This window comes from Mercurialis annua, linkage group LG8, assembly GCF_937616625.2.
Source record: "Mercurialis annua linkage group LG8, ddMerAnnu1.2, whole genome shotgun sequence".
Taxonomy (NCBI): Eukaryota; Viridiplantae; Streptophyta; class Magnoliopsida; order Malpighiales; family Euphorbiaceae; genus Mercurialis; species Mercurialis annua.
The window spans coordinates 7,638,830-7,663,143 of NC_065577.1; the positions used below are offsets into that span (position 1 = coordinate 7,638,830).

Sequence of the window (24,314 nt, forward strand, 5' to 3'; positions counted from 1 at the left end):
ATTACAATAGACATTCTCGTATTTTTAATGCATCAAGAATAAAATTAATTAGAGGTGTTTAGCTCAATTTTGATGTTTTGGAGATTAGTAATATGTGTTTCACGTTGCTTACTTGCAGATTTGACCATAGCTAAACATTAAAACTTTCTTATGACTCAAGATTCAAGTCATTTTGAGGTGTTTATGTCAATCTATGGCGTTTTAAGGTTGGTGGTCGCACATGAGCACTGAGCTCGTTGAGCTGAGGCATTTTTCGACAATAACTCGATGGAAATGGGTTAAGCTCATTGAGCCGATTTGTCCCCGAAAGAAACCAACTTGTCGAGCTAAATCCCGAAAACCCAACAAATGTTTTTGGATTTTATTATAAAATTAAAAGGTTTGATTTAAATTGCAATAAGTCGTAAAAATTTGAATTTTTTCACCATTAAACCTTTTAATTTTAGCTTTAATTAATTTTAAATATAGATTGTTATTTTATTTGTTTCTACAACCTTCAAATATCTTTTTACCTATTCAAATTGAATATCATAATTGGATATATCTATTGCCTCTTTATGGATACGATATCTGAATTTTAGTCTATTTTACAAGTTGGCATCCATATGCTTGCGGATTTTTATCAACAAAAAGTGAGATACCAACTTATTTAATAAAATTAAAAATTGAGTAGCAAATCATTTGAAAGTAAATATCGAAATTAACGGAGAGGCCGAATAGTTAATGGAATTGAGAGTGAGGGACCAGTAGGATTTCGAAATAATAGATAGCAAACTGTTAATTATGGTATACCTCAGGAACTTCATCGTAATTTACTTCTAAAAATGCGTTATTCAATGTCAAACGCCGAAAGATTGGAATGCATAATACAACATTTGAAAAATAAAATTAAATCATTATAAACATGAAAACATTGAAATTTAAAATACAAATAAAATTATATATAAATAAAAGAGGTAATGTCATAAAAATTCACCAACTTTACACGTTTTTTCAATTTTCACATTCTTTAAAACACTCATAAAAATACACAAACTTTCATTTTTTTTTCCCTAAATTCATATACGGTGCTGACGTGACATTTATTCATTTATACAATTGGTTGAGGTGTAAGTTATTTTTAACCAATGAATGAGTGTCATATCAGCACCGTTTATGAATTTGGAAAAAATTGAAAGTTGATGTATTTTTATGAGAAATTTTAAAAAACGTGATTAAATTGAAAAAACGTATAAAATTAGTGAATTTTTATGAAATAATCCTAGATAAAATACGAATAAAGTTAGCGTGAATATAGAATAAACAAAGCATATGAGTCTTCTCGTATCCAAACACGACCCAGAAAAATACACTTTCCCGTCATCTTCAACCACACCAACAATGTCAAAAACACAACACGACCTCCGATCAACCAGACCCATCAATCAAAACATCGAAAAAAACCCAAAAGAATGCTCAAAATTAAAACTATTGCATCGATAAACACACCCATTACCCTAAATTTACCAACATCAATCACCTAACAATATCAATTCAGATAATTTCTCAGCTACTTTTCACATAGAAAAACAAATTTAAAATTTAGAAAACACATAAATTTTGAGAGAATGGATCCAGAACAGACGTTTATAAGGGTACAAGAAAGATTTTCACAGATGCTAACACCTAAAGTTCGAGTTGGTTTGGAGTATGTTTATTTGTTCATAGCCATCACTCTTTTTTGCATTCTTGTTGTTATGCACGCTAATTATGTCCAGCAGGTAAAAATTTAACCTTTTTAGTTTTGAATTTATTTGGTTTCAATTTGAATTGTGTGGTTGTTACTGGGTTGTATGCAAGTTTCAATTTTTCTTCTGGGTTTTGTTTGTTGGAAGTAAATTGAGCTTAGTTACTTGCTCTTTGTTTGAATTTGTGTTTTTTTTAAGTGTTCAATATGCAAATTTTGAAGAGTATCGACTCGAAATTTATCGTTTTAACTGTTAATTGCCCATTTTTAGGAAACTGAATGTTTATTAACTTTGTTGGTATTGGGTATCTTGAATCTTTTTATTGTTATGTGTTGGAATTTGAGGAGCTATTTTGATGAGTGTTTTTTTGAAGCCCGGATGTTCGAGTGAGCTGCCTGGCGCTGATACGAAAGATGCTCAGCTTGTTCAAATCAAGGTGCATAATCTTGAAGCTTAGACTATAATTTAGTTGGTTACACTATCTTGTACTTCGAAAAAGAAAATTCAGCTTATTTCTAATTTATGGATTTGAATTTGGAAGTTGATATTATAATTTGTTTACTCTACGAAATTCGGCTTATTTCAGCTTATTTCTTATTTTGCTCCTTTATGTAGATAACTAGCGCAGGCTTGTGGTCGCAGAATGAAGTGGAATCCAGTGTATCGGATGCTCCTGGTGTGAGAATAGTGACAGATAAATTAGAATTATCTCTTATAGATAGAGATTTATTGACAATTTTGGCTCCAAAGGTTTGGTTGAATTGGATTGGTTCAAGTGCTAGAAAAGGGGAACTTGCATTGAAGTTCTGGAAGGCTGATTCTGAACATATGGAAAATCAACCAGAAAGCTCTACGCACAGTGAAAGCTCTAAGCCAGGAGGTGATGATGGTACTAAAACTGATAAAGTGGAGACACGCAGTAGTTTCCCTGCATCAGCCAAGGAAACTTTTAAAGCAGCTATAATCCATTTTGGCAAAAAGTGGCACAGGCGTCTATCATTCATTTGGAAACATTTAATGCAAATATTTAGAAGTTTTCAGAAGTTGTGGGTGAGTAACTTAGACAACTTTTCTTTAGGGATGAATTTGTGCAATTCCTATCTCTTTCTCTCTCCTGCTAACTATGTGTGCTCGAGTATGTTAACATCTGCTCATAGAACTTTAGGATGCATTTTTTTCAGTATTTGTGTTTCTTGTACGCTATAGCTTTTTCGGTTATCAAGATATGAACTAGTTTCAAGTCTGGTTAATTGGGTTGAAATTTAATGCAAGAATGATGATGTCTAGAATTACAGTTCTATACATTTAGGTCAAAAAGCTTGTATAACATGTTAAAGGATCCTCATCATAAAATTACCGGTATTTAAGGACTCGAGAACAAAGTTCTTGGCTATTATCTGTATTTGTTGAACTTTGACCAGCAAGGTTAGTGACCCAATGTAGATGAAAGTAGTTGGCTGTTCTTGTATCTGGAAATTGCCCTTTGATTGAGTTTTTGTTTCCATTAGCTTGAGATAGGAAAATCAGTAACTATTTGATTGTTTTCTGTGATTGGGTGCTGTTGGATCTGTATTTAGGCTGTAATAGTAGCTGGTCTTGTCTGTCGCCTAAAACTTTAACTTGGTATTTGAAATATCACATTTAGCTGTACTGGACTGTTCTGTTGGTCGAAAAAATTGGCATATTTTAGGCAACAATCGTTCACTCATTAAAGTTCTCTGAGAAGACATCTCTTGGCATTGAGTATATATCTTGCCTTATCAGCTCTGCTTAATCAGAAGTGTTTGACCATATTAACTTTTAACATTCTTCTGATGTTTATCCAATCCATCATTCTCTAACACTGCTATAAGATTGGTGTAAAATTGAAAATAAATGAGTTTAAGAAAGAAAAATTAAAAAAGAAAGCTTGTTTCCCTTGTTTTGTACCCTTGGTTACCAAAGACTTCAAAAAATGAGACGAGTGTGGTGAGAATTGATTGGTATGATCACCCATGATATTGTAAGATAACTAAACAAGGGGGGTACTTTTACTAATTAAGAGGAGCAATAAAGGAGCACTTCCATTGTTTTCTCATTTTCATTCTTTTAATCTGAGACATTTGAATTATGTAATTAGTCACGACTTATGGATGAAGTCTGTTCTTCTAACTTGCTACACTGACCTTCATACTTCTCCAGCTTTATATTTTGACAAATTTCAAGCTACTTGATAGAATATTTGAAATACTTTTGATTCTTAAAGTATTGATCCTAATTTGATTATCCTCTAGAAAAGTTTTGTTTGATAAACTGGTATATCTAATGCAGAATATCACGGGTATCCATTTAAGTCTTGATGTTCCCAAGTGGATGAGAATACTCTATTTGGACAGGCTTAGCTCATATGCAGGTAAGCTACCTCCTTGTGTTCTTTATTTTTTATCAATTAACACATGATAAAAACTAAGTATTTTGGCTTATCTAGGACAGTAGAAGAGCTTGCAAATGAAATATTTCAGGTGCTTAGTGGTTTAAGGAAGTAAACCAGAAGCACGTGATATTTGTGTTAATCTTGATGAGGTTGGATAGGGTGATCATAATTCAATTTTCTGCACATACAGGCATTCTGGATGGTGTCAATATTGATTAATAATTCATCTAGTCGTCAGTGATGAACATAATTTTTATGGTGTAAGTTTATCGATGTTTTGATGTGTAAGAAGCTTTGAAAAAGCTGTTTATGTACGAAGATGCAAGAAACTGGTAAAGATTTTTCAATTTTTTCTTCATGTTGGTCTGCTTGGAGAAAAAGGAATATTTTTTGGCTAGCAAGTTGCTTATCTTCGTACCTAGGATTGATGGACTTTTAAGCTTCTGCATTTCGGTTATGTGATAAATGTGCAGATATATTGTAGATTTTTTATCCCATATACGGTTATTGTGTTAAATCTTGTTCGTCGAGATTTTATTTGGCATGGAATCTCCTAATAACATTTGTTTTCCTTATGCTGTTTCTATTTTGCGATGATAATGCAAAAGCAAGTGCTATAAGCTTTTATAATGAGCTTCCCTCTTTATTTTTCTGTGTAATATTTTTGATATAGTCAGTAAGGAGTTATTCTATCTATTTCAGTTCAATGTCTAGAGGACAAGAGTAAGGCATTTGAACCGACTTATCTTTACACCATGGAGAAGGTACATCGTCATTTTTTTATGTTTTATTTTTTTTCAAACTTCCATTGTATCAAATTAGATACAATTTTTTAGAAATTATCAAGGCTTTTATCCATATAATAGTTCCGAATCATCTTATGTTTATTGATTCTTCTGTTTCATGACAGGGTTTTTTCTTGCTTCCTGAAGAAGCTAAATCTCGGCATAATATAATTACTGTTAACGTTAGCATATCAGCTCGGCACCCTTGCTTCGGAAACAGGTCACACTTCTTGATTATTCCATGTCAACTCACAGCATAGCTTCTATAATTGTTAAATCTTGATAAATTTTTTCATGTTGCTACTGTTGTTGTCTTTAAGATTTTTATTACTGAACATTTGAGTGTGATGGATTTTGAAATTGGCAAACTATTGCGGTGCTTGTAGTAGTCATAGAATGGTTTTAAATATTCTCTCCTATGTGATGATTATGGCTCACAAACTGAGCAACACTATTTAGGGCTAAAAAGGAATCATTAATTAGGGGTTAATTCCTGGTTTTGGTGTTTGAAATCGTAGAATGGGTTGAGGGTCGAATTGGTCAAAATAAATTAAAAGTGAAGCTACTAGATTGCCAGGATACTTAATTAGATAAGGCTGCTGGATTTTCAAGGGACAAACAAGTCTCTTGCAGGAAAAATCCACCATGATTATAAATGTCAATTAACACAATAGTTACGTCTCAACGCTTTGTGAGGCATTTAATCATCTTTCATTTAAAATTCGTTTATTTTGATTTTTGTTTAAGCTAATTCATGAAATAAAATTTAGACATCTTTCCAATATTATTATTGTTCTAACATGCACTATGTGATGAATATTTACTTATTTCCAGGTGGCAGCAGCTTCTCATTAACAGAATTGTTGGATATGATACCATACTGATGAATAGTCTATTGAGCTCTCCTGGACAGGGTAATAATTAAGCATGAATATATTCATGATGTGCTTTTTGCATGTTGAATTATTTTTAATGTGTCTCATTGCATTTAAATGTGCGTTTGGGAATTTCGCAGGCTATCTGTATAACTTTCAAACAAAGGAGTTCTATAATCTTAGTTATCCACAAGAACCACCAGCAGGTCCTGCAAAATTTGGAGGTCTGTTGATTTATGTCTTCCATGTACATTCACCGAGTAATTCACGTAAAAGGGGTTGCCATATCCTATCATTTTCAAATAACCACTAATATTGGTGCTTTCTCAGATTATCTGAGTAACATTTTTTTCCTTCATTTTCAAATTGATGAATATGGTCAGTGTTCTGATAAATTTTGCTTTTTCCCCTTCCATTTAGACTACCTTGTGACCAAGTGTGGAGTGCTTATGATGTCGCTGTTTGTATTTTTCACTACCACAATGTCAGTATCTTTCACATTGAGAGAGACACAGACTCGCATGCTGAAATTCACAGGTGCTTTTTATTTCAATTAGCCTCTAAAGGATGCATGTAATTTTGTTATCATTTTCAGTACATGCTTCCTTTCGTAATTGATTAGTCTTAAAATCTTGTAAGACAGTATTTACAGGGAAGCACTGCCTTTTCTTGATGTTTAACATCCGTCTTTGCTGCTTTCTCTTTTCTTCAGTTGACTATGACTTGTATTTATACTCTTTTAATATCTGCAGTGCAGCTTCAGCACCATGCTCGACATAGGTTGCCCACGTTTCAGTTGATATTCGTGCATGTGATCGAGTCACTTGTCTTTGTTCCTGTAAGAGCAAATATTGACGAGTTACTTTTACTGTGATATTATTCCAACATATTCTATAAGTTGTTCATAGCCTTCTTAGTAAATTTGCTGCCAGTAGTATTCTGGGGTTGATGACTGATGATTCTACTCTGGTTTTTACTGCAGATAATGATTGGGATCTTGTTTTTTTTATTCGAGTTTTATGATGATCAGCTTTTGGCGTTCATGGTCTTAATTCTTGTTTGGCTGTGCGAACTGTTTACGTTGATCAGGTCTCTCTCCCTCTCGCTCAAACTCTTAATTTCCGCTGATTGCAAAATATTGATTAATTGGTTAGTTTTATTCAATTACCCTATGCGTCCCACTATCGGTGGAAAATTCGTAATTTTACGTGGTGAACTAGGTTTCTCGTATAGATGGCCAACATCTGGCTTAAATTAGCCAATGTAATTACTCATTTCAGAAAAAAAAAAAGCCAATGTAATTACTGTGATTGCTAAATTCATTTTACTCTACTCCACCATCAATGGACTCATTCAGCTCTGCTAATTTTGGCTCTTCGGTAATATTCTAATAATGATGTTGTGTATATGCCATCATTTTGCAGCGTGCGGACACCAATATCAATGAAGTTCTTTCCGCGCTTCTTTTTACTTTATTTTCTGGTTTTTCACATCTACTTCTTTTCCTATTCATATGGTATGGATCCACTCTCTTAAGTCTTGTTTTGCTTTATAGTTTGACTTTTCATTTTTATCTGAGGATATTGTTCAATTTATTTTCCAGGTTTTTCTTATTTGGCACTCTCGACGGCTGCAGCATTTATGCAGCACCTTATTTTATACTTCTGGAACCGTTTTGAGGTAACAATTATAATACTCTTTTGCAGAGCACGATGATTCTATTGGAACGTTGTTTCTTTATTTGCTGCAGAAAGTTGATTCTTCATGACGGTTTGATCGCCACTATTTGGCATTAGAACTTTCTTAATTAAAAAACTTAAATATCAAGAACTTGTACATGATGAGCAATTACATCAAACTTAATTTTTTCCTCGATTGATCCCTTTAGCTTGGTAATTTTCATCAATTAGACCGAATGTGTCAATTTTCAAAATCACTTTAGGGTGATAATTGATATAATTTATGGGTTACTTAATCAAATTTTGTGATAATTGATAAAAGTTAACAAGTTCATGAGACTAAACTAATTGATAAAAGAGCTTTTTTTATGTGCTAAATGTATCTCAGGTACCAGCTCTACAGAGGTTTATGCAAAACCGGCGGTCACAACTTCAGCAACACCCCGACTTTCATATCACATCATCTACAATCCTTGCATCGACTGTACACATCACAAGATTGAATAGAAACGAAGGTCCAATTAATACTGACTCAGTAGCTGGACCGGCATTTAGACCCGGATCTGACCAAGCAATGCCAGCAAACGGAATCGAAACTCCAGGTCCTCAACGACTGGGAAACGACAACCTGGGAAGAGTAGACAACCCTATGCAAATTCCAGGTCAACCTGATCTTCAACAAGCGGAAACAGGTCCTAGCACTGGATCCATGAACTCGTTCAGTTCGTTGTTGCTATGGATCTTGGGAGGGGCGTCTTCCGACGGGCTTAACTCATTTTTTTCAATGTTTAGAGATGTGAGAGACCAAGGACAAGTTTATGGTGAATCCCCTAGACACGAGAACCGGGCCGATCAGGATGTTCAATAATATATTTGAAACAGATTTAACGTCTGATCTGTGTATTTTAAGCCGAATCATAGATAATGTATAGGTAAGATTTGGAGCATAATGGCTGTATAGAAAATATAGGATGTATCATCACCATATGCTAATAGTTGACATGCTTTCCCTCACAAGGAGTTGGAGAAACTCCAAAAGGGCTTGTTAATGATAGGTTTTGCATTTAGTGCAGATTGAATCGAATTATTTTTGTTTTTAAGTTAAATCAAATTGAACCGAATAAGCCAGTTTGGTTGGGTTTTGCGGTTCGGCTTAGGTACTTCAGTCAGATTTGTTTTTTTTTGTCAAAAGTGAATTAATTTCTTTTTTCACTATCATAACAGAAAAACTGAGTTGATTCTACAATAGACAATTTGAAATGCCTGTAATCTTCAAACCATTTTTTGGCACAACATCTGTATATATAATTTGTAGAATCACAAAAGTTTTTATTAATTGTCAATTTTAAAAATTACTTGAGTTTTTATCTCAATATAATTATTTTAGAAACTAAAATGTTATTTAGTATTAAATTTTTGTTATGAAATTTTATTTTAATTGTTTTTAATATGTAAACATGAAAATGATTGTTATTACTATATTTATATTTATATAGTAGTTTTCAGTTTCAAAAAAATACTTATTTTTTTTAATAGATATTACTAATTCGCGACGGAAAAATTCCGGTCAAACTTACTAAATTACAATAGTGGATTAGATCTTTTTCAAGTTCTATTATTTAGTTTAATATATCATACTTGATGTAATTATACATATTCAATAATTTTTATGTTTCCACTAAAAAATATAATGTAATTATTTTTTGGATGTACATATTATATTTAATAGGGTTTTTTGACAAATATCAATAAAAGGAAGAGAATACCCTGTTTTTGCAATTTCAGAACCATAGAAGCGAAAGAAAAAAGGTCGTCGTAATATTGAGAATTGAAACATCCCACCTTAGTTTTGGGATTATTTTAGGCAAAGGCCGTATTTAGTGTAAAACAGTCTTTTCACTAGGCCTTTTTTTAGACTAGAGAATCAAACGTACATTTTTTTTCGAACAAAAAGTCAACAGTATATTATTGACCGTAAAAGAAACCGATCACACAAATAAATGTGATGAAATATCTTAAAGATACTGATAATGCGGTATCTAAATCATATTTCGTTATGAAAAGTAGTAATGAATTTTTTTAATCCTCTTTAGTAAAGAAAAAAAATGAAAAAGGGCAAAATTCCACAAAAAATTCAATATTTTAGAGCACTTTTAATTTAATAGTTATTTATTTAGATTTTATAGTTTATTTAAAATGTTCCTTTTATAATTATTTATATTGATTCCGCAAATGCGAGGATTACGACCAGTTCTAGTTTAATTCAAATACTCGTTTATTTGATAATTAAGATTGTATTCTCATTAATCGATATTTAAGTATAATATTTTTCTTTTTCTTATTTTTCTAATTTTTTTTCTATTTGATCAATTAAATTACTATATTTTCATGTTTTTTTGGTACCACCGTAAATCACTAAAAAAAGAAAAGTAAGAAGCGCGCAGTAGAAGTAGAAGTAAATAAGTAAAGTAATTAATTAATTATATCTCCTAATGTAGAACAAGAAAGGAAAAAAGAGTCGTAATGCATGTCAAATTCTATCACGTAGCCAACCCTATAAATAAGTAAGTAATAACCCTACTACTGAAACAAAGTAAAACCCTAGCTACTCTTACTCTTCTCTTCATCACTTCTAAGCTTTGATTTGCGTTAATTTCTTCTTAATTTGTAAGCAATGAGTCGTATCATGGAACTCCATCTCTGTGGTTTCCAGTTTGAGCCAAGAGATGATCAGATTGTCCACTTATATCTGCTCAACAAGCTCTGTGGAACCCCACTTCCATGCCAAGGACTCATTCAAGATTGCGATGTCTACGGCGATCAAGAACCCTGGCAGATTTGGGATAAACTTGGCGGACCAACGTACAACAACGATTTTCTTTACGTTTTCAGCCCTTTGAAGAGGAGGGCTGCCGGGGGCTCTACGTTCAAACGCAATGTGGGATCCAGCGGAGGGACTTGGCATGGAGAGGACACGGGGAAGAAGTTTAAGGTACAAGGAATTGGATGGACTCAAAAGCGGTTTTCATATCGAAACAAGAAGAATGAGTGTGAGAACGGGTGCTGGTTGATGCAGGAATATTGTCTTGATCAATCTGAAGAGACTGTGGTGTGCCGGATAAAAAAGAACCACAAGAAAAGAAAGGACGAAGATAGGGCCGATGTGTTTGGATCGAAGCGTGCGAGGAGTGATGAACAAGTTATTGGTGTACAAGCTGTTCCTGTTGCTGCTGCCGAAGAACAAAAGACTGCTGCTTCTATGGAAGATGTTGAATTTGCAAATTATGTGACTGCACAGCTTCAAGATGATGAAGTTGTTTCTGTTCCTGCTGCTGAAGAACAAAGGAGTACTACTGCTTCTGAACAAGTTCCTGTTACTGCTGCTACTGAAGAAGAAATTGAACAACTTGAATTTGCAGAATTCCTGGCTGAGCTTCAAGATGATGAAGTTGTTTCTGTTCCTGCTGCTGAAGAACAAGTGACTGCTTTTTGTATGGAAGAAATTGAACTTGCAAATGACATGGCTGCACAGCTTCAAGATGATGAAGACCTTGCAGATTATATTAGATATCAGTTCTTGCAGAACCATGAGGATAGATTTACAGTTTAAAGAGTTTAGGTTATTAATGTTGTGAATATACTTGTTAAAGATAGATTTACTCATTTCAGTGAATTCCTAAATTTTGTTGAATTTAAAAACTCATATTAATTGTTTTGTGCTTTATATGGTGAATTATTCTGACATCAATATGGTTTGGTAATTCTGCTTTTTTAATTTCTTATCAACTTCCAATTGCTGCCTGGCTCTTGTCTTGGATTACTGTGCCTATTTTGTTGAATTCCACCTACTGTTTCTATACCTGATTTTAGATTTGAGAACATCATGATTGTATGCTAATTGGTTTGATGCAAGTGTAGAAATTAGAGCAGAGCATGAAAAACAGAGAAGATTTTTCTTAAAGCTGGAGTTCTCTAGAGTATTCTCTCAGCTTCTATATTTCTTATATTCAAAATATATTAACTTGTTTCTTGCAAGGGAAGATTACATTTTGGCTCTAATATTAAATTCAAACTTCTGACATAAGCCATCATTACACAAAATATTAGTTTCCCTCCAAAAACTATTACATTAGAAAGTAACTAAACATAAACTAAGTTTCCAGCAACAATCTCATTAGTTCCAACACTCCTCCTTGAGATTGATGTTGGACACTCCAAGTTGATTCTTCAAAAAATCAATTCTGGGCCTTGATAAGGACTTGGTTAACAGATCAGCAAGTTGTGACTCTGAAGAGCAGTGCTTAACCTTGATCTGCAAATTCTTTTCAGCATCTCTGACAGAATGAAACTTCACATTGATATGCTTGGTTCTCCCATGATGTACTGGGTTTTCTGCTATGGCAATTGCAGATTTATTATCGCAGAAAATTGTAGTTGCCTTCTTCAACTCAACACCAAGATCTGCTAACAGTTTCCTTAGCCATATAGCTTGATTTGATGCCGCTGCAATCGAAATATATTCCGCTTCAGCTGTTGATTGAGCTACAACCTCTTGCTTCTTCGAATTCCAACATATGGCACCTGTACCAAGTGTGAAAATATAGCCTGAAGTGCTCTTCATATCATCAACACTTCCTGCCCAATCACTATCGGCGTATCCTTCCAACTCAATTTCTTTAGAACTTAAATACCAAATTCCATCACTTGAAGTGCCCTTAAGAAATTTCAGCACTCTCTTAGCAACTCCTAGATGGATATTGCTAGGTGAACTCATGAACCTTGAAAGGAGACTAGCTGGATACATCAAGTCTGGTCTTGTTGTTGTTAGATAAAGCAAACTCCCAATTATACTTCTGTAAATAGTTGGATCTTCAAGCTTTTCTCCATCACTCTTCGACAGCTTCTCATTTTGAGCTAGAGGAGCTGCAACTTCCTTACAAGCTTCAAGCTTAAATTTCTTTAAAACATCAAGTGCATACTTCCTTTGTGAGATAAATATCCCCGATGAGCATTGATAAATTTCTATGCCGAGGAAGTAATTCACCAAACCCAAATCTGACATCTCAAAAACATTCTTCATCTGCTTCTTAAAATCAGCCACAACCTTTTCGTCGTTGCCGGTAACAAGGAGGTCGTCGACATATAAAGACAATACCAGCTTTAAATCATTATCTTCATGCTTTAAGTATAAGGTAGGCTCATTTTCGCTCCTCCTAAATCCTTGTTGGATTAGGTGCGCATCTATTTTCTGATACCAGGCCCTTGGAGCCTGCTTAAGGCCATACAATGCTTTCTTGAGCCTATAAACTTTGTCCTCCATATAATGTACTTCGAAACCTTCAGGCTGACATACATAAATCTCCTCTTGAAGTTCTCCATTCAAGAATGCAGACTTTACATCTAAGTGGAACACTTTCCAACTCTTTTGGGCAGCAAATGACAATAGCAACTTGATTGTATCATGTCTTGCCACGGGAGCAAATGTGTCTCCGTAATCAATACCAGCAACTTGAGAATACCCTTTCACAACCAATCTCGCCTTGTACTTGTGTATTGAGCCATCCGGATTAAATTTGGTCCGATAAACCCACTTAACACCAATAGCATGCTTATTTTGCGGCAGATCAACAAGCTGCCAGGTTTGGTTTTTCTCAATCATCTCAATTTCATCTTTCATAGCTGCAATCCACTCTGGATTCTTGGAAGCTTCAGCAAAACTGCTTGGTTCGGCAAAGACAAAGTTGCATCTTTCATACACTTCAGCTAAAGGTCTGCTTCTTATGACTGCAGAATCGGTAGTGCTTTGCACGTCAAATAATTCATCCTCATCTTCATCTTGAGGGCTGACATCAGAAATGGACAAGGAAGTAAACTCATGTTTTTGAATTTCATGTGTCTCCCAATTCCAAAATGAGTTCTCATCAAAGTTGACATCCCTACTTAACTCAACTTTTTTGCTTTTAAGATCATATATTCTGTACCCCTTTGACTCATTTGAATAACCAATAAATATGCCCTTTGCTGCTCTTTCATCAAGCTTTGTTCTTTTAACTGAAGGAATATGAAAGTAGCAAATTGAGCCAAAAACTTTAAGATGATTAACCGAAGGCTTGAGACCTGTCCAAGCTTCATAAGGAGTTTTATCCTCAACTGCCTTTGTAGCTATTCTGTTCAGCAAATAAACTGAAGTCGCTACAGCTTCTGCCCAAAACAATCTTGGCATTTTCTTCTCAAACAACATACACCTTGCCATATTCATCACTGTTCTGTTCTTTCTTTCCGAAACCCCATTTTGTTGAGGAGAATAAGGAATTGTAAACTGATGCAATACTCCTTCTTGTTGACAAAAGGACTTGAATTCCGAGGACGTGTATTCTCCCCCGTTGTCAGTTCTTAACACCTTCAACACACAACCACTTTGAGTTTCCACAAGCTTCTTAAAATTTTTAAATATTGAAAATACTGATGACTTGGTTTTCATGAAGTAAACCCATGTCATTCTTGTGAAGTCATCGATGAAAAGAGCAAAATATGTGCTGCCACTAATAGAGGGTGTCTGCATTGGGCCACAAATATCCGAGTGGACCAACTCAAGCTTTTGAGTAGCTCTAATGACTCCACCCTGTGGAAAAGGTGTTCTATGGGATTTGCCAAGTTTACAACCTTCACATTCAGTCTCACATGCTGTAATTTCAGGCAGATCAGAAACTAACTCTTTTTCATGCATCTGCTTCAAAGTTCTGAAATTATAATGACCCAACCGTCTATGCCATTTCATGCTATCATCTTCTTTTGCACTAAATGCGCGTGAACTAACAGCATCGAGTTTCAAATAAAAGCCATTATCATGCATTTTCACTTTTGCAACCTCAAAACCACAAGCATCTACTATGTAGCAGCATGAATTTTTAAAATAAACACAATAGCCTTTTTTAATCATTTGAGGCACACTTAGCAAGTTTTGATCAAGTTGTGGAATGTAAAGAACATCTGAAATAATCTTGGTACCTTGCTTAGTGTTGATTGAAATTGAGCCTCTTCCTCTTGCCTGTACAATTGAGCCATTTCCTAGCTTCACCCTTGTCTTGATAGACTGATCAAGGCTGGTGAAAATTGTTGCATCCGGTGTCATGTGACTTGTACAACCACTGTCAATGAGCCAAGTAAAATTCTGAGATGCCTTCATTGCTTGAGAAACCACAAATAAATGCTCCCCTTGCTGCTGCTGCTCCTCCTCAATAACATTGGCCTGCTGTTGAAATTGTTGTTGAGGTTGCTGACCCTTTTTGGCTCTGCAAAACTTCTCTGTGTGACCAAATTTTTTACAGAAATTGCATTTGAAATTTGGCTTTTCTTTGTTCTTGAACCAACAGTCACCCTCAGCATGATTCTTTCTTTTGCAATGTGAGCAAGGAGGAAACTTGCCTTGATTTGTTTTACTTGAGTCATCTAGATCTTTGTTCTTGTTGCCTTTCCCTTTTCTTTTCTTGATGTACTGCTTCTTTCCTTTGTGAAAAACAGAAAAAGCACCTTCTGCACATTCTTCAGATCTGAGAGAGGATCTTTGTTCTTGAGCTTGTAGCTTGCTCGTAAGCTCCGCAATAGTCATCTTTTCCAGATCACAAGACTCCTCAATAGCAGAAATTTTGGCCTCAAATTTTTGTGGAACACTGATCATAATCTTCTCCACAGCCTTCTGGTCAGATAAAGTCTCACCATAAAGTCTGATTTGGTTGACTAAATCCATGATTCTTGCCGAATAATCCTTAATCTGCTCATCATCTTTCATCTTGAGGAGTTCAAACTCTCTCTTAAGAGTCAAAAGCTTGATCGCCTTGACTCGATCTGTGCCTTCATATGTTTCTTTAAGCTTGTCCCAGACAGCTTTTGGTGATTCTAAATCCATGATTCCAGTGAAAACATGATCTGCTAAACCCGAGTGCATACAGGTCAAGGCTTTATCTTTCTTGAGCAACTCATCTTCATGAGCTCTAATTTGAGCAATGGTTGGATTTCCTCTAAGAGCTGGTGGATCTTCATCTGTCTCAACCACTTTCCAAAGCCCTTGTGATTTGAGATAAGTTTTCATCTTTACAGACCATAAATGATAGTGAACTCCCGTAAAGATCGGAACTCCAGGAGTTGATGAACTTGTAGAGGCCATCTTTGCCCACAACTCTCTCAATCTCTCAAACCCCAAGTGTTTCTCTCCCTCACGTGTTTTACTCTCAAAGAAAACTCTTTCTAAAAACTCACAGCCCGTAGAAAATAAGCTCCGATACCACTGTAGAAATTAGAGCAGAGCATGAAAAACAGAGAAGATTTTTCTTAAAGCTGGAGTTCTCTAGAGTATTCTCTCAGCTTCTATATTTCTTATATTCAAAATATATTAACTTGTTTCTTGCAAGGGAAGATTACATTTTGGCTCTAATATTAAATTCAAACTTCTGACATAAGCCATCATTACACAAAATATTAGTTTCCCTCCAAAAACTATTACATTAGAAAGTAACTAAACATAAACTAAGTTTCCAGCAACAATCTCATTAGTTCCAACAGCAAGGTTTCTTGATTGTGCCTGTTAATACAATGGTATTGCAATCTCAACTCAACATTGCCTGTAATCTTCAATCTTTTATTCAGATAATACTAAACATACAAGCAAATATGCCAGTATCTTTATTTCTTAGCTCCATCTCCACACCTTCATCTAGTTGATGCTGCATGAAAATTATGGATTCACGGAATTAGGTAGCGAAGATCCTTCAATAGTACACATATAATCGGAAAATAGCGAGGAATACTTACGCTTGACAGTTGGTGGTTCTGGAGATGGGAATATTGATATCAGCACCGCACTTCTTCGGGAGGGAAGAGGCAGCGTCGTCCTTTATATTGGGGTAATGAGCAGCCGCTGTCTTAATACATTCGCATGCAGCTCACTTATCGGCTAGAGTTTGAGCAAGCGTCTTAATGTTCTTGATCCCAGCACAGCATGAAGCTGAAGGAGAAGCGTTTGTTCCTGTCAGGAACGGAATGCAAGTGGCTAGAGACGAGTTCACTTGCCCGCAGTCCACAGCTTCTCCCGGCACCACTAATTGAACAATGGCGAGCATAACCAACATTGAGATCGCTACTCCCTTCATGTTTCCGCTGCTAACTCAGGTGTTTGAAAGTGCTTAGTTAGCTGATATTTTGAGCTTGTGTTTTTGAGTGTGATTGATGAGTAAAATACAACTGATGCATGCTATTTATAGCCTCTCAAAGGATTTAAAGTTGGAATTGTGATGCATAACATTAGCATTTCAGTTTTATTATTTTGGCTTCTTCTCTGCTTTAAAATGTCACTTGCTCACCTTGAACCGTAAAGAGAAGACAAGCTTTATGTATTTATCTAACAGTTTCGATGCGATTACAATGCCAATTTGATCATGATCAGGGTCATTCAATCCGAAGGAATCGAGGAGTTACAATGCCAATTTGAGAAAGACAATTGAGAAAGCTGACTTAAAGAATTAAAGAGTATAGGTTTTTAATGTTGTGTGTATACTTGTTAAAGATAGATTTACTTATTTGTAAGTAACTGACTTCTGGATGCAAGTGTATAAAGAACATTGCTGTTATGTTTAATGATGAAGATTACAGAGATTTGTCCAATTCAGATTAGATTGATTTCCAATTTAATTAAGTTTGGATCTAATTGAATGTTTTCTGAAGTTTAATAAACTACTTAATATAAAAACTAAGTGGTACTAAACTTAGCATCTGCATGATAACCAATAGTCTTAAAGAAAACAGACTAAGAAATCCTATTCAGCTTCATCTATAATTGTTGCATCTAATGATGACTCAATCTCAAGGTCTATTGCTGGCAGAGAAGTACTTTTTTTTTACAATAACTAGTCAAAGAAAATGCTATGTCAAATCCAGCACCATTAAACACAGCAAATAAAATGATGAGATGCCAAATGATGAGCTGCAAATTCCAGCTGCCTTGTTCTTCAATCAATATATCATTTTATTTCTGTTCACCGGATATCCGCTCCGTCCGCTCAGGTTCAGCCGGTGTAGTTGAAATCGGATATTTGATTTGTTTTATCAATGTCGGTTTGAGTCCACACTAAATGTGTTATTTACATGCCGGTAAATTTATGTTTAATTAAAAATATGACATAGCTGTGAAGACACATGTTCCGAATAATTCTGGTTTAATTGCTTTTTTTTTTTGATAATTGGAGAGGGAGTAGCGCTTGTGGGAGGAATCGAACCCACGACCTAGCAGTTTGCCGCCAGCGCTTATACCATTTGAGTTATAGCTCGTTGGTGGTTTAATTGCTTTTAACTTCATGAGTTTTAGTTTGATTTGCAATTATAATATGAACTTTCAATTTTAATACTCCAATCAAACTAAAATTTATGAAGTTAAAAGCAATTAAAACAGACTAAGAATCCTAAGAATTGAAAGTTCATATCATGTTAATACATAAACTGCCATTTTTCACAATTCGTAAAACCGAAATATTAAAAAAGAATACCGATTTAGATACCGGAATATACACTACTTAGGCATTCACATCAGCAAATTTCATTAAAAAAAAGTTTAGACTTTAATTAAGAAAAACAAAAATAATTCCACTTAAGCAAATTTATTAACAAAGATAATTTTATTATGGCTTTACCATACACATTACATTAACAAGAAACTAAAAATTGAGAAATTAAGCAGAACAATTTTTAAAATTTTTAAAATTAAGAAGGATGAACTTTTTTAGAAGAAAGACCTTTCCAAGCAGATTTCATGGAAGCAGTAGCAGAATTAAGAGCAGCTTCCATATATCTCTTAGAAGCAACAGTCGCAGCTTTTTCCATTCCGACCCCTAAATTTCTCGCAATTTCACCTCTCCTCTCCAAACTTTCCAATTCTTCCATTCCCATCCTCTCCATCTCCTCTTCGAATCGCTTAAATTCATCCATCGCGCTTTCCATAACCGAATCAACGTACTGTTCGGCTTCTTCCATAGCTTTTTCTGCTTCTTCAACCTCGTTTTGTTGCTCTAATTCCATTGCTGCCCATGATTTGTAGGCTTCTACTTCGAATAGCTTCATGAGATCTTCGATTGCTGCCGGGTCGAAATTCTTGTCCTGTAAGGCTTGGTCTGATAGTGAAGTGAAGTGAGAGATTAGAGCTTCCATTGTTGGTTTGCAGTGAGAAATTTCAGATCTAGTTAATGTTTATAATTGTTGAATAAACTAAGTTATTTATTAGTGGGTGTAGAATCATGTCAAGTAGATAGATACGGAGACATTTTTAATAGTATTTTTACTGACGTGACATGACACGTGGCACTCCTATCGGGTGTTTAAGTCAGCAAAATTTTATCTAAAAACGTGTCCATATTGTTTTTGAAAAGAAATGAAAAGTGGTGTCCTGAATTGACATGTTTTAAAGGTCGTGTTATTTTTAAAAATCCATGTAAAGGTAGTGATTTTATATGTAATTAACCCTTTTAAATAATTGAGGAAGAGAAACGCGTGTGAAAGGAGTTGAATCCACTACCTAAATAGCTTGATATCCAACGCTTATACCATTTAAATTATAATTTGTAGGTAATACGTAATTTATTTTTCATAAACAAATTAGTAATATATATTTTAACTTTATTGTTCTTATTGTTTACTACTCCCTCCGTCCCAATAGAGTTGTCCACTTTGCCTTTATCACACAGTTTAAGAAAAGCACTTATTACTTATGGGTTTTGTAAAATTTTCCTTACTTTTCTTGTCATACCCCTATTTAATATAGGGGTCCATTTGCATTTTACTTTCAATTTACTCATTAGTGGATTTTAAATAGGGATAATATAAGAAAATTGAGTGTAAAAGTTAATTACTTTTTGAAAGTGGACAAGTATTTTGGGACAAAAAAATTTCTCAAAGTGGACAACTCTATTGGGACGGAGAGAGTATTACATATACTAAATTATGTGTAGGTAAATTTTCAGTTAAATTTTTGTTTTTTTGTCAAATTTTTTCAGTTAGTTAGATATTAAAAGAATTGATAGATACATTTTTAACATTTATTTTTATGTATATTAAGGCATTCTTGACCATCTAATTAAACTTTATATCGCATAAGATAGCAAAATTGGACCGTTGTAGAACTTTGTAATTAATTTACATTATTTGAAAAGAAAGAACAATGCTTTGTTCTATATGAAGGGTGTTGTGAGAAAGATATGGATGGCTTTTCTTATCTCATTGTATAGTCGGGGAATCTGTGTTAGTGCAAAATGGGGCCAATCCTTTTGACTTTATCAAGGAATGGGTCAAATAAATTTGTTATGTTTGTCATTTAATGGTCGTTTGATAAAATATATAAATTTTTATTATTTTAGGGCCTAATAGTAAAATAATTTAAAATTATGGCGGAGTAATGTAATTTTATTTAAAATATTTAATTTCTGTAATAATTTTCTGATTTATTATTTAGTTCTAGATTTAACTATTTTATAATCAATTTAATTATTTCAATTTTTAGTTAAATTCTGGAACACTAACTCTATAATTAGCATAGTCAATTTTTCGTAATTTTAGAATTTAACTTTTAATATTGAAACTATAGCGTTAAAATTTAATTATAAATTCGTTCACTTTGACAGTGGTTAAAAAACGAATTTGAAGTTAAAAATAATCGAAAAGTCAAATAAAGCAATTAAATATTATACTGAGGTGAAAGATTGAAGAAATTAAATTGACTGAGAAAAATGGCTAAAAATACGACGAAACAACTAGAATATTACTATAAAAATTAAAAAATTAGGATAAAATTGCGATAATTCATAAAAATATGTATTTATTTTACTACATAGAACTTTAAAATAAACAAAAATATATCATCTACTCTATTTTTTAATTTGTGTAAAAATAATTAATAATATATCAATTAGCAGACTTTGATACTTACAACTGTTAATAAGCATTTTATGTATTTAAAATAAGGGGTTTACTATTCGCCGCCCCAAATTACTACCCACCGTCCAAATTTTGACTGAAATACCCCTAACATAATTTCAATTCAAAAACAAAAAAACAAAAATCCTCTCAACTCAAAAATCTCTCAAACTCAACATAAAATCCCGACGATAACCGGAGCCGATTTATGTCGCAATCGACGGGAAATAAAAGACGGGAACTCCGGTAATTAATGTTTTTCATTTTTAACTGTTTTAATAAAAAATAATTTTTTTTTATTTTTTTAAGGGCCATCGTCCGGCGATGGCGATGGCCTTGTGCACCATCGCCTGGCGATGGCGATGGTGCACAGGGACAATCGTCTCCGAGGGACGATTGTCCCAGTGGACCATCGTCTGGCAATGGCGCCTATTGTTTGGCGATGTTCCACGACGATTGTCCATGTGCACCATCGCCATCGCCAGGCGATGGTGCACAGGGCCGGCGATGGCCCTTAAAAAAATAAAAAAAAATTCTTTTTTATTAAAACAGTTAAAAACGAAAAAAATTAATTATCGGAGGTTCCCGTCTTTTATCTCCCGTCGATTGCGACATAAATCAGTTCCGGTTATCGTTGTGATTTTAGGTTGAGTTTGAGAGATTTTTGAGATGAGAGGATTTTTGTTTTTTTGTTTTTGAATTGAAAATATGATAGGGGCTTTTCAGTCAAAACTTAGGCGGTGGGTAGTAATTTGGGGCGGTAAATAGTAGTCCACTAAAATAACCATAAGCATTGTAGTTTTGATTGAGATTTTTAAAGATGTGATGATGCTCTATATATAATGATAGTAGAGAAAATCTTTCAACCTAAGTTGAATGATTTCTTAAAAAATAATTTGATTTGAACTCAACTGAACGTTTTCGAAATTTTATAATCAATTTAGAATCTTACAAGTTGATTTCGGTCTATTTAAAAGTTTAGGGTTAAGTTGTAATTTGATGCATCTAAATGCATTTTTTAAAATCGGAGCCAATTGATAATTTTACATATTTAAATTGCGATCTTTTAGAATTTTTGTGCGCCAATTTTAAATTAGCCAACATAGATAAGGGTCACATATGCCCTTAATATTTTACTAAGGATCATTTATGCCCTCATGATTTGGAAAGATGTAAATATGCGCTAACATTTTTAAATAGACTTATTTAAACCCTTACTCTTAACACGGTTAATTCTGATGAGAAACAAATACAAAGAACTTCTTCAAAATACACAAACACAAATCTCTACACTTTTTTTCTATTCAAACAAACAAATGATCTAAGTTAATTCTGATAAGAAACTACTGGTGTGTTCTGAGTGCATAAATAATTGAGCAAATTACTACGAAACTCTTCACATTTGACATAATTCACACTTTATCCCTCCTGTTTGAAAATTAAACTATGTGGCCCCTCACTTTTTCTTCTGTCACACTTAACATTTTATGGGTAAATTAATTATCAAAAGTAAGGGACAAAATCATTGACAAAAACAAAAGTAAGGGGTAAAATCGTTGAGAAAAACAAAAGTGAGGGACCATAAAGTTTCGTTGATTTCGTTGACTAACATCCAAAATGGACGGAAGGACTAAATCGTTGATAGAAACAAAAGTGAGGGGCCATATAGTTCAATTTTCAAACAAGAGGTACTAAATTGTGAATTATGTCAAAAGCGAGGGGTATCATAATAATTTGCTCTAAATAATTCCAACATAAACATTTCTAACTTCTCAATTTAATGATTAATTTTTTTAGATATATTATTATATTCGATCTATTTTTCATATGTGCATCATTACATATATGTCATATCTGTTTAAATTGTAGTTTCGATTTGATTACTCCGTTCGTTACATTTTAAAAGTCGCATATTCCATTTTATAATGTCTTATTTTAAAAAGTTTAATTTCTATTTTTAGAAAAATTTTACATTGTATTTTTCTTTTTATTCTTATTTCAATCACCTAAAAAAGATTATATGAAAAATTCAGCTATCATTAATAATGATAAAATAAAATATAGCAGAGTGCTTTATAATTTTTGTGTGAAATGAAATGGAACTTCTAAAATGGTACAAAGAAAGTATTATTTATTATTATATTTCTACTATTTTCACCTGGTTTAAACATATTTTTTTTACATTTTCGGGTGGATATCTGCAATTTTAGCTTTTCTCCGCAATTGGACTAATCTTCGCATCTCCAACACTGTCATGTGTCTCAGGCACCGTCACTTGCACTACGACACATCCCGGCGGCAGTCTTCAATGTGTTGAAGGTGTTTTCGTCGTCCAAAAAAAGGCGATCCTTTGTCCATTGATGATATAGTTAATTTCTTTCCAGCGTCGTTGAAACTCAGATCTGGACCGCAACTGTCGTCTCATCTCCTGTGACGTAGTCCTGCCTTTACCTTTCTTCGCCAACGTCCACTCTGCTCCCTGCCTTCAACAAAATCCTTGTCTGCCTGATGTCCATTTGCTGCAACATGTTAAGTATATTAGGTTAGGTCACATTTGTAATTGTTAACATAATTGCAAATGTGACATGGAGATGCTTAATATATAGTATTAAAGTACCTGTTCATCTTAGATTGATTAAAAGTTATACATCTATATGGGAGATGATCTAAAGTAATACAACAAAGGATCAATCATAATATAAAAAATTTTCTTAAAGAAGGTAAAGGTAGCAGGGGTCGGCTTTCGTTCTTCTTCTAGTCGAGTGTTTACGCTCTTTTTTAATCAAAGAAAGGATAAGGATCAAGATATGGATTTCTATAAGAATTCATTTTATATTTTTGAACGGTGATTGTTGTCTTTTCTCCCAATCGTAATCTTTAGTGTACCATCTCGAATGTGTCATTTTTTATGCGAAAGCTCGGAGACTTGATTATTGCCCACGTCTTATAGTTTTAATAACATATTATTCATAAAAAGAAGCATTGTGCAGTTGGTCTGCACCACTTTTCAATGGTGGGCCATGTCTTTTTTTAAGAGAAATTTACAGAAAAACTCTATTATAAACTTATTTGCATTCGGTTCTTTAATTCTAAAAATTGATTATAAACTTATAATTTTAGTTGTACTCTAGTTATGTCTATTTTTTATTTGTAAAAATATCTAATTTTAACACCTGAAATTTTGTTCTCCTTTTTTTCCTTTCCTATTCTTTTTTTTTTCTTTTCTCTCTCATCTTTTTCTCTTTCGTCTTTTTCTCTTTCTTTATTCTTTCATTTCTTCTTCTTTTTCTCGTCTTTTTCTTCTTCTTATTTCTGTAACATCCTTTTTTTCTTCTCTTTCTTCTCAATGATATTTCTTAGCAAATATTATTTATGTTTTCTATAATTCATCTAATTCTTTTGATATATAACACAAACAATTGCAGATCTGAAACAAACAAGAAATCGCCGATGAAAAAAACTGATCGTATTTGTCTCAAAGAAGTTGAAGTAACGAATCTGCCATTGCCACCACCTATCCTCTTATTTCAGATATTCTTCTTCCTCTTTTTATTTTTTTTTATTTATTAATTGTTAATTTTTATTGATAATTTTGTTTATATGTTTGCAACCATTATAAACTGTTTGAAATCGTTTTTTAAATAAGTTTAGATAAACGCAGCAAATTGTGTTTTTAAAATATGTTTCAAACTGTGTCAAAAAATTTTATAAACTGTTTATAATCCTTTTATAAACTGTATTTTATAAACATTTATGAACTGTTTTGAAAATTTTGTAATTTTTTTAAAACTGTTCTTTTTGAAACTGTTGTAAACTGTTTGAAACTTTTATAAACTATTTGAAACTGTTTTTAAATAATGTTCTATAGACTGTTTAAATTTGTT

General features: G+C 33.6%; 3 protein-coding genes and 1 long non-coding RNA gene across 4 annotated transcripts; 2 read left to right on the forward strand and 2 right to left on the reverse strand.

Annotated features, from left to right (window-relative positions):
• The first annotated feature begins 1,303 nt into the window (after window positions 1-1,303).
• Window positions 1,304-8,648, forward strand: LOC126660714 (membralin-like protein At1g60995). The gene is made up of 14 exons (XM_050354361.2): window positions 1,304-1,760; window positions 2,101-2,163; window positions 2,343-2,777; window positions 4,038-4,119; window positions 4,843-4,904; window positions 5,051-5,145; window positions 5,760-5,839; window positions 5,941-6,024; window positions 6,221-6,337; window positions 6,553-6,638; window positions 6,783-6,889; window positions 7,225-7,316; window positions 7,404-7,480; window positions 7,868-8,648. The coding sequence occupies exons 1-14, from the start codon at window positions 1,608-1,610 to the stop codon at window positions 8,345-8,347; spliced, it is 2,013 nt and encodes a 670-aa protein (XP_050210318.1). The 5' UTR covers window positions 1,304-1,607; the 3' UTR covers window positions 8,348-8,648.
• Window positions 8,649-10,153: 1,505 nt separating this feature from the next.
• LOC126661538 (NAC domain-containing protein 6-like) lies at window positions 10,154-11,089 on the forward strand. Its single transcript, XM_050355390.1, has one exon. It carries the CDS (start codon window positions 10,154-10,156, stop codon window positions 11,087-11,089), a length of 936 nt encoding a protein of 311 aa, XP_050211347.1.
• A 7,026-nt stretch (window positions 11,090-18,115) lies between these two features.
• Window positions 18,116-18,768, reverse strand: LOC126660802 (uncharacterized). The gene has a single exon (XM_050354481.2). It carries the CDS (start codon window positions 18,670-18,672, stop codon window positions 18,229-18,231), a length of 444 nt encoding a protein of 147 aa, XP_050210438.1. The 5' UTR covers window positions 18,673-18,768; the 3' UTR covers window positions 18,116-18,228.
• Window positions 18,769-22,613: 3,845 nt separating this feature from the next.
• On the reverse strand, window positions 22,614-23,155 carry LOC126659718 (uncharacterized). The gene is made up of 2 exons (XR_007635057.2): window positions 23,048-23,155; window positions 22,614-22,949 (listed from the first exon to the last, which is right to left on the reverse strand). It is a non-coding gene; the product is annotated as an uncharacterized LOC126659718 (long non-coding RNA).
• Window positions 23,156-24,314: the final 1,159 nt, after the last annotated feature.

Coding starts and splice junctions, on each gene's coding strand:
- LOC126660714 (XM_050354361.2), top strand. CDS start 1,608: ATGGATCCAGAACAGACGTTTATAAGGGTACAAGAAAGATTTTCACAG. Junction 2,164..2,342: donor CTCAGCTTGTTCAAATCAAG/GTGCATAATCTT, acceptor TCCTTTATGTAG/ATAACTAGCGCAGGCTTGTG. Junction 4,120..4,842: donor CAGGCTTAGCTCATATGCAG/GTAAGCTACCTC, acceptor TATCTATTTCAG/TTCAATGTCTAGAGGACAAG.
- LOC126661538 (XM_050355390.1), top strand. CDS start 10,154: ATGAGTCGTATCATGGAACTCCATCTCTGTGGTTTCCAGTTTGAGCCA.
- LOC126660802 (XM_050354481.2), bottom strand. CDS start 18,672: ATGGAAGCTCTAATCTCTCACTTCACTTCACTATCAGACCAAGCCTTA.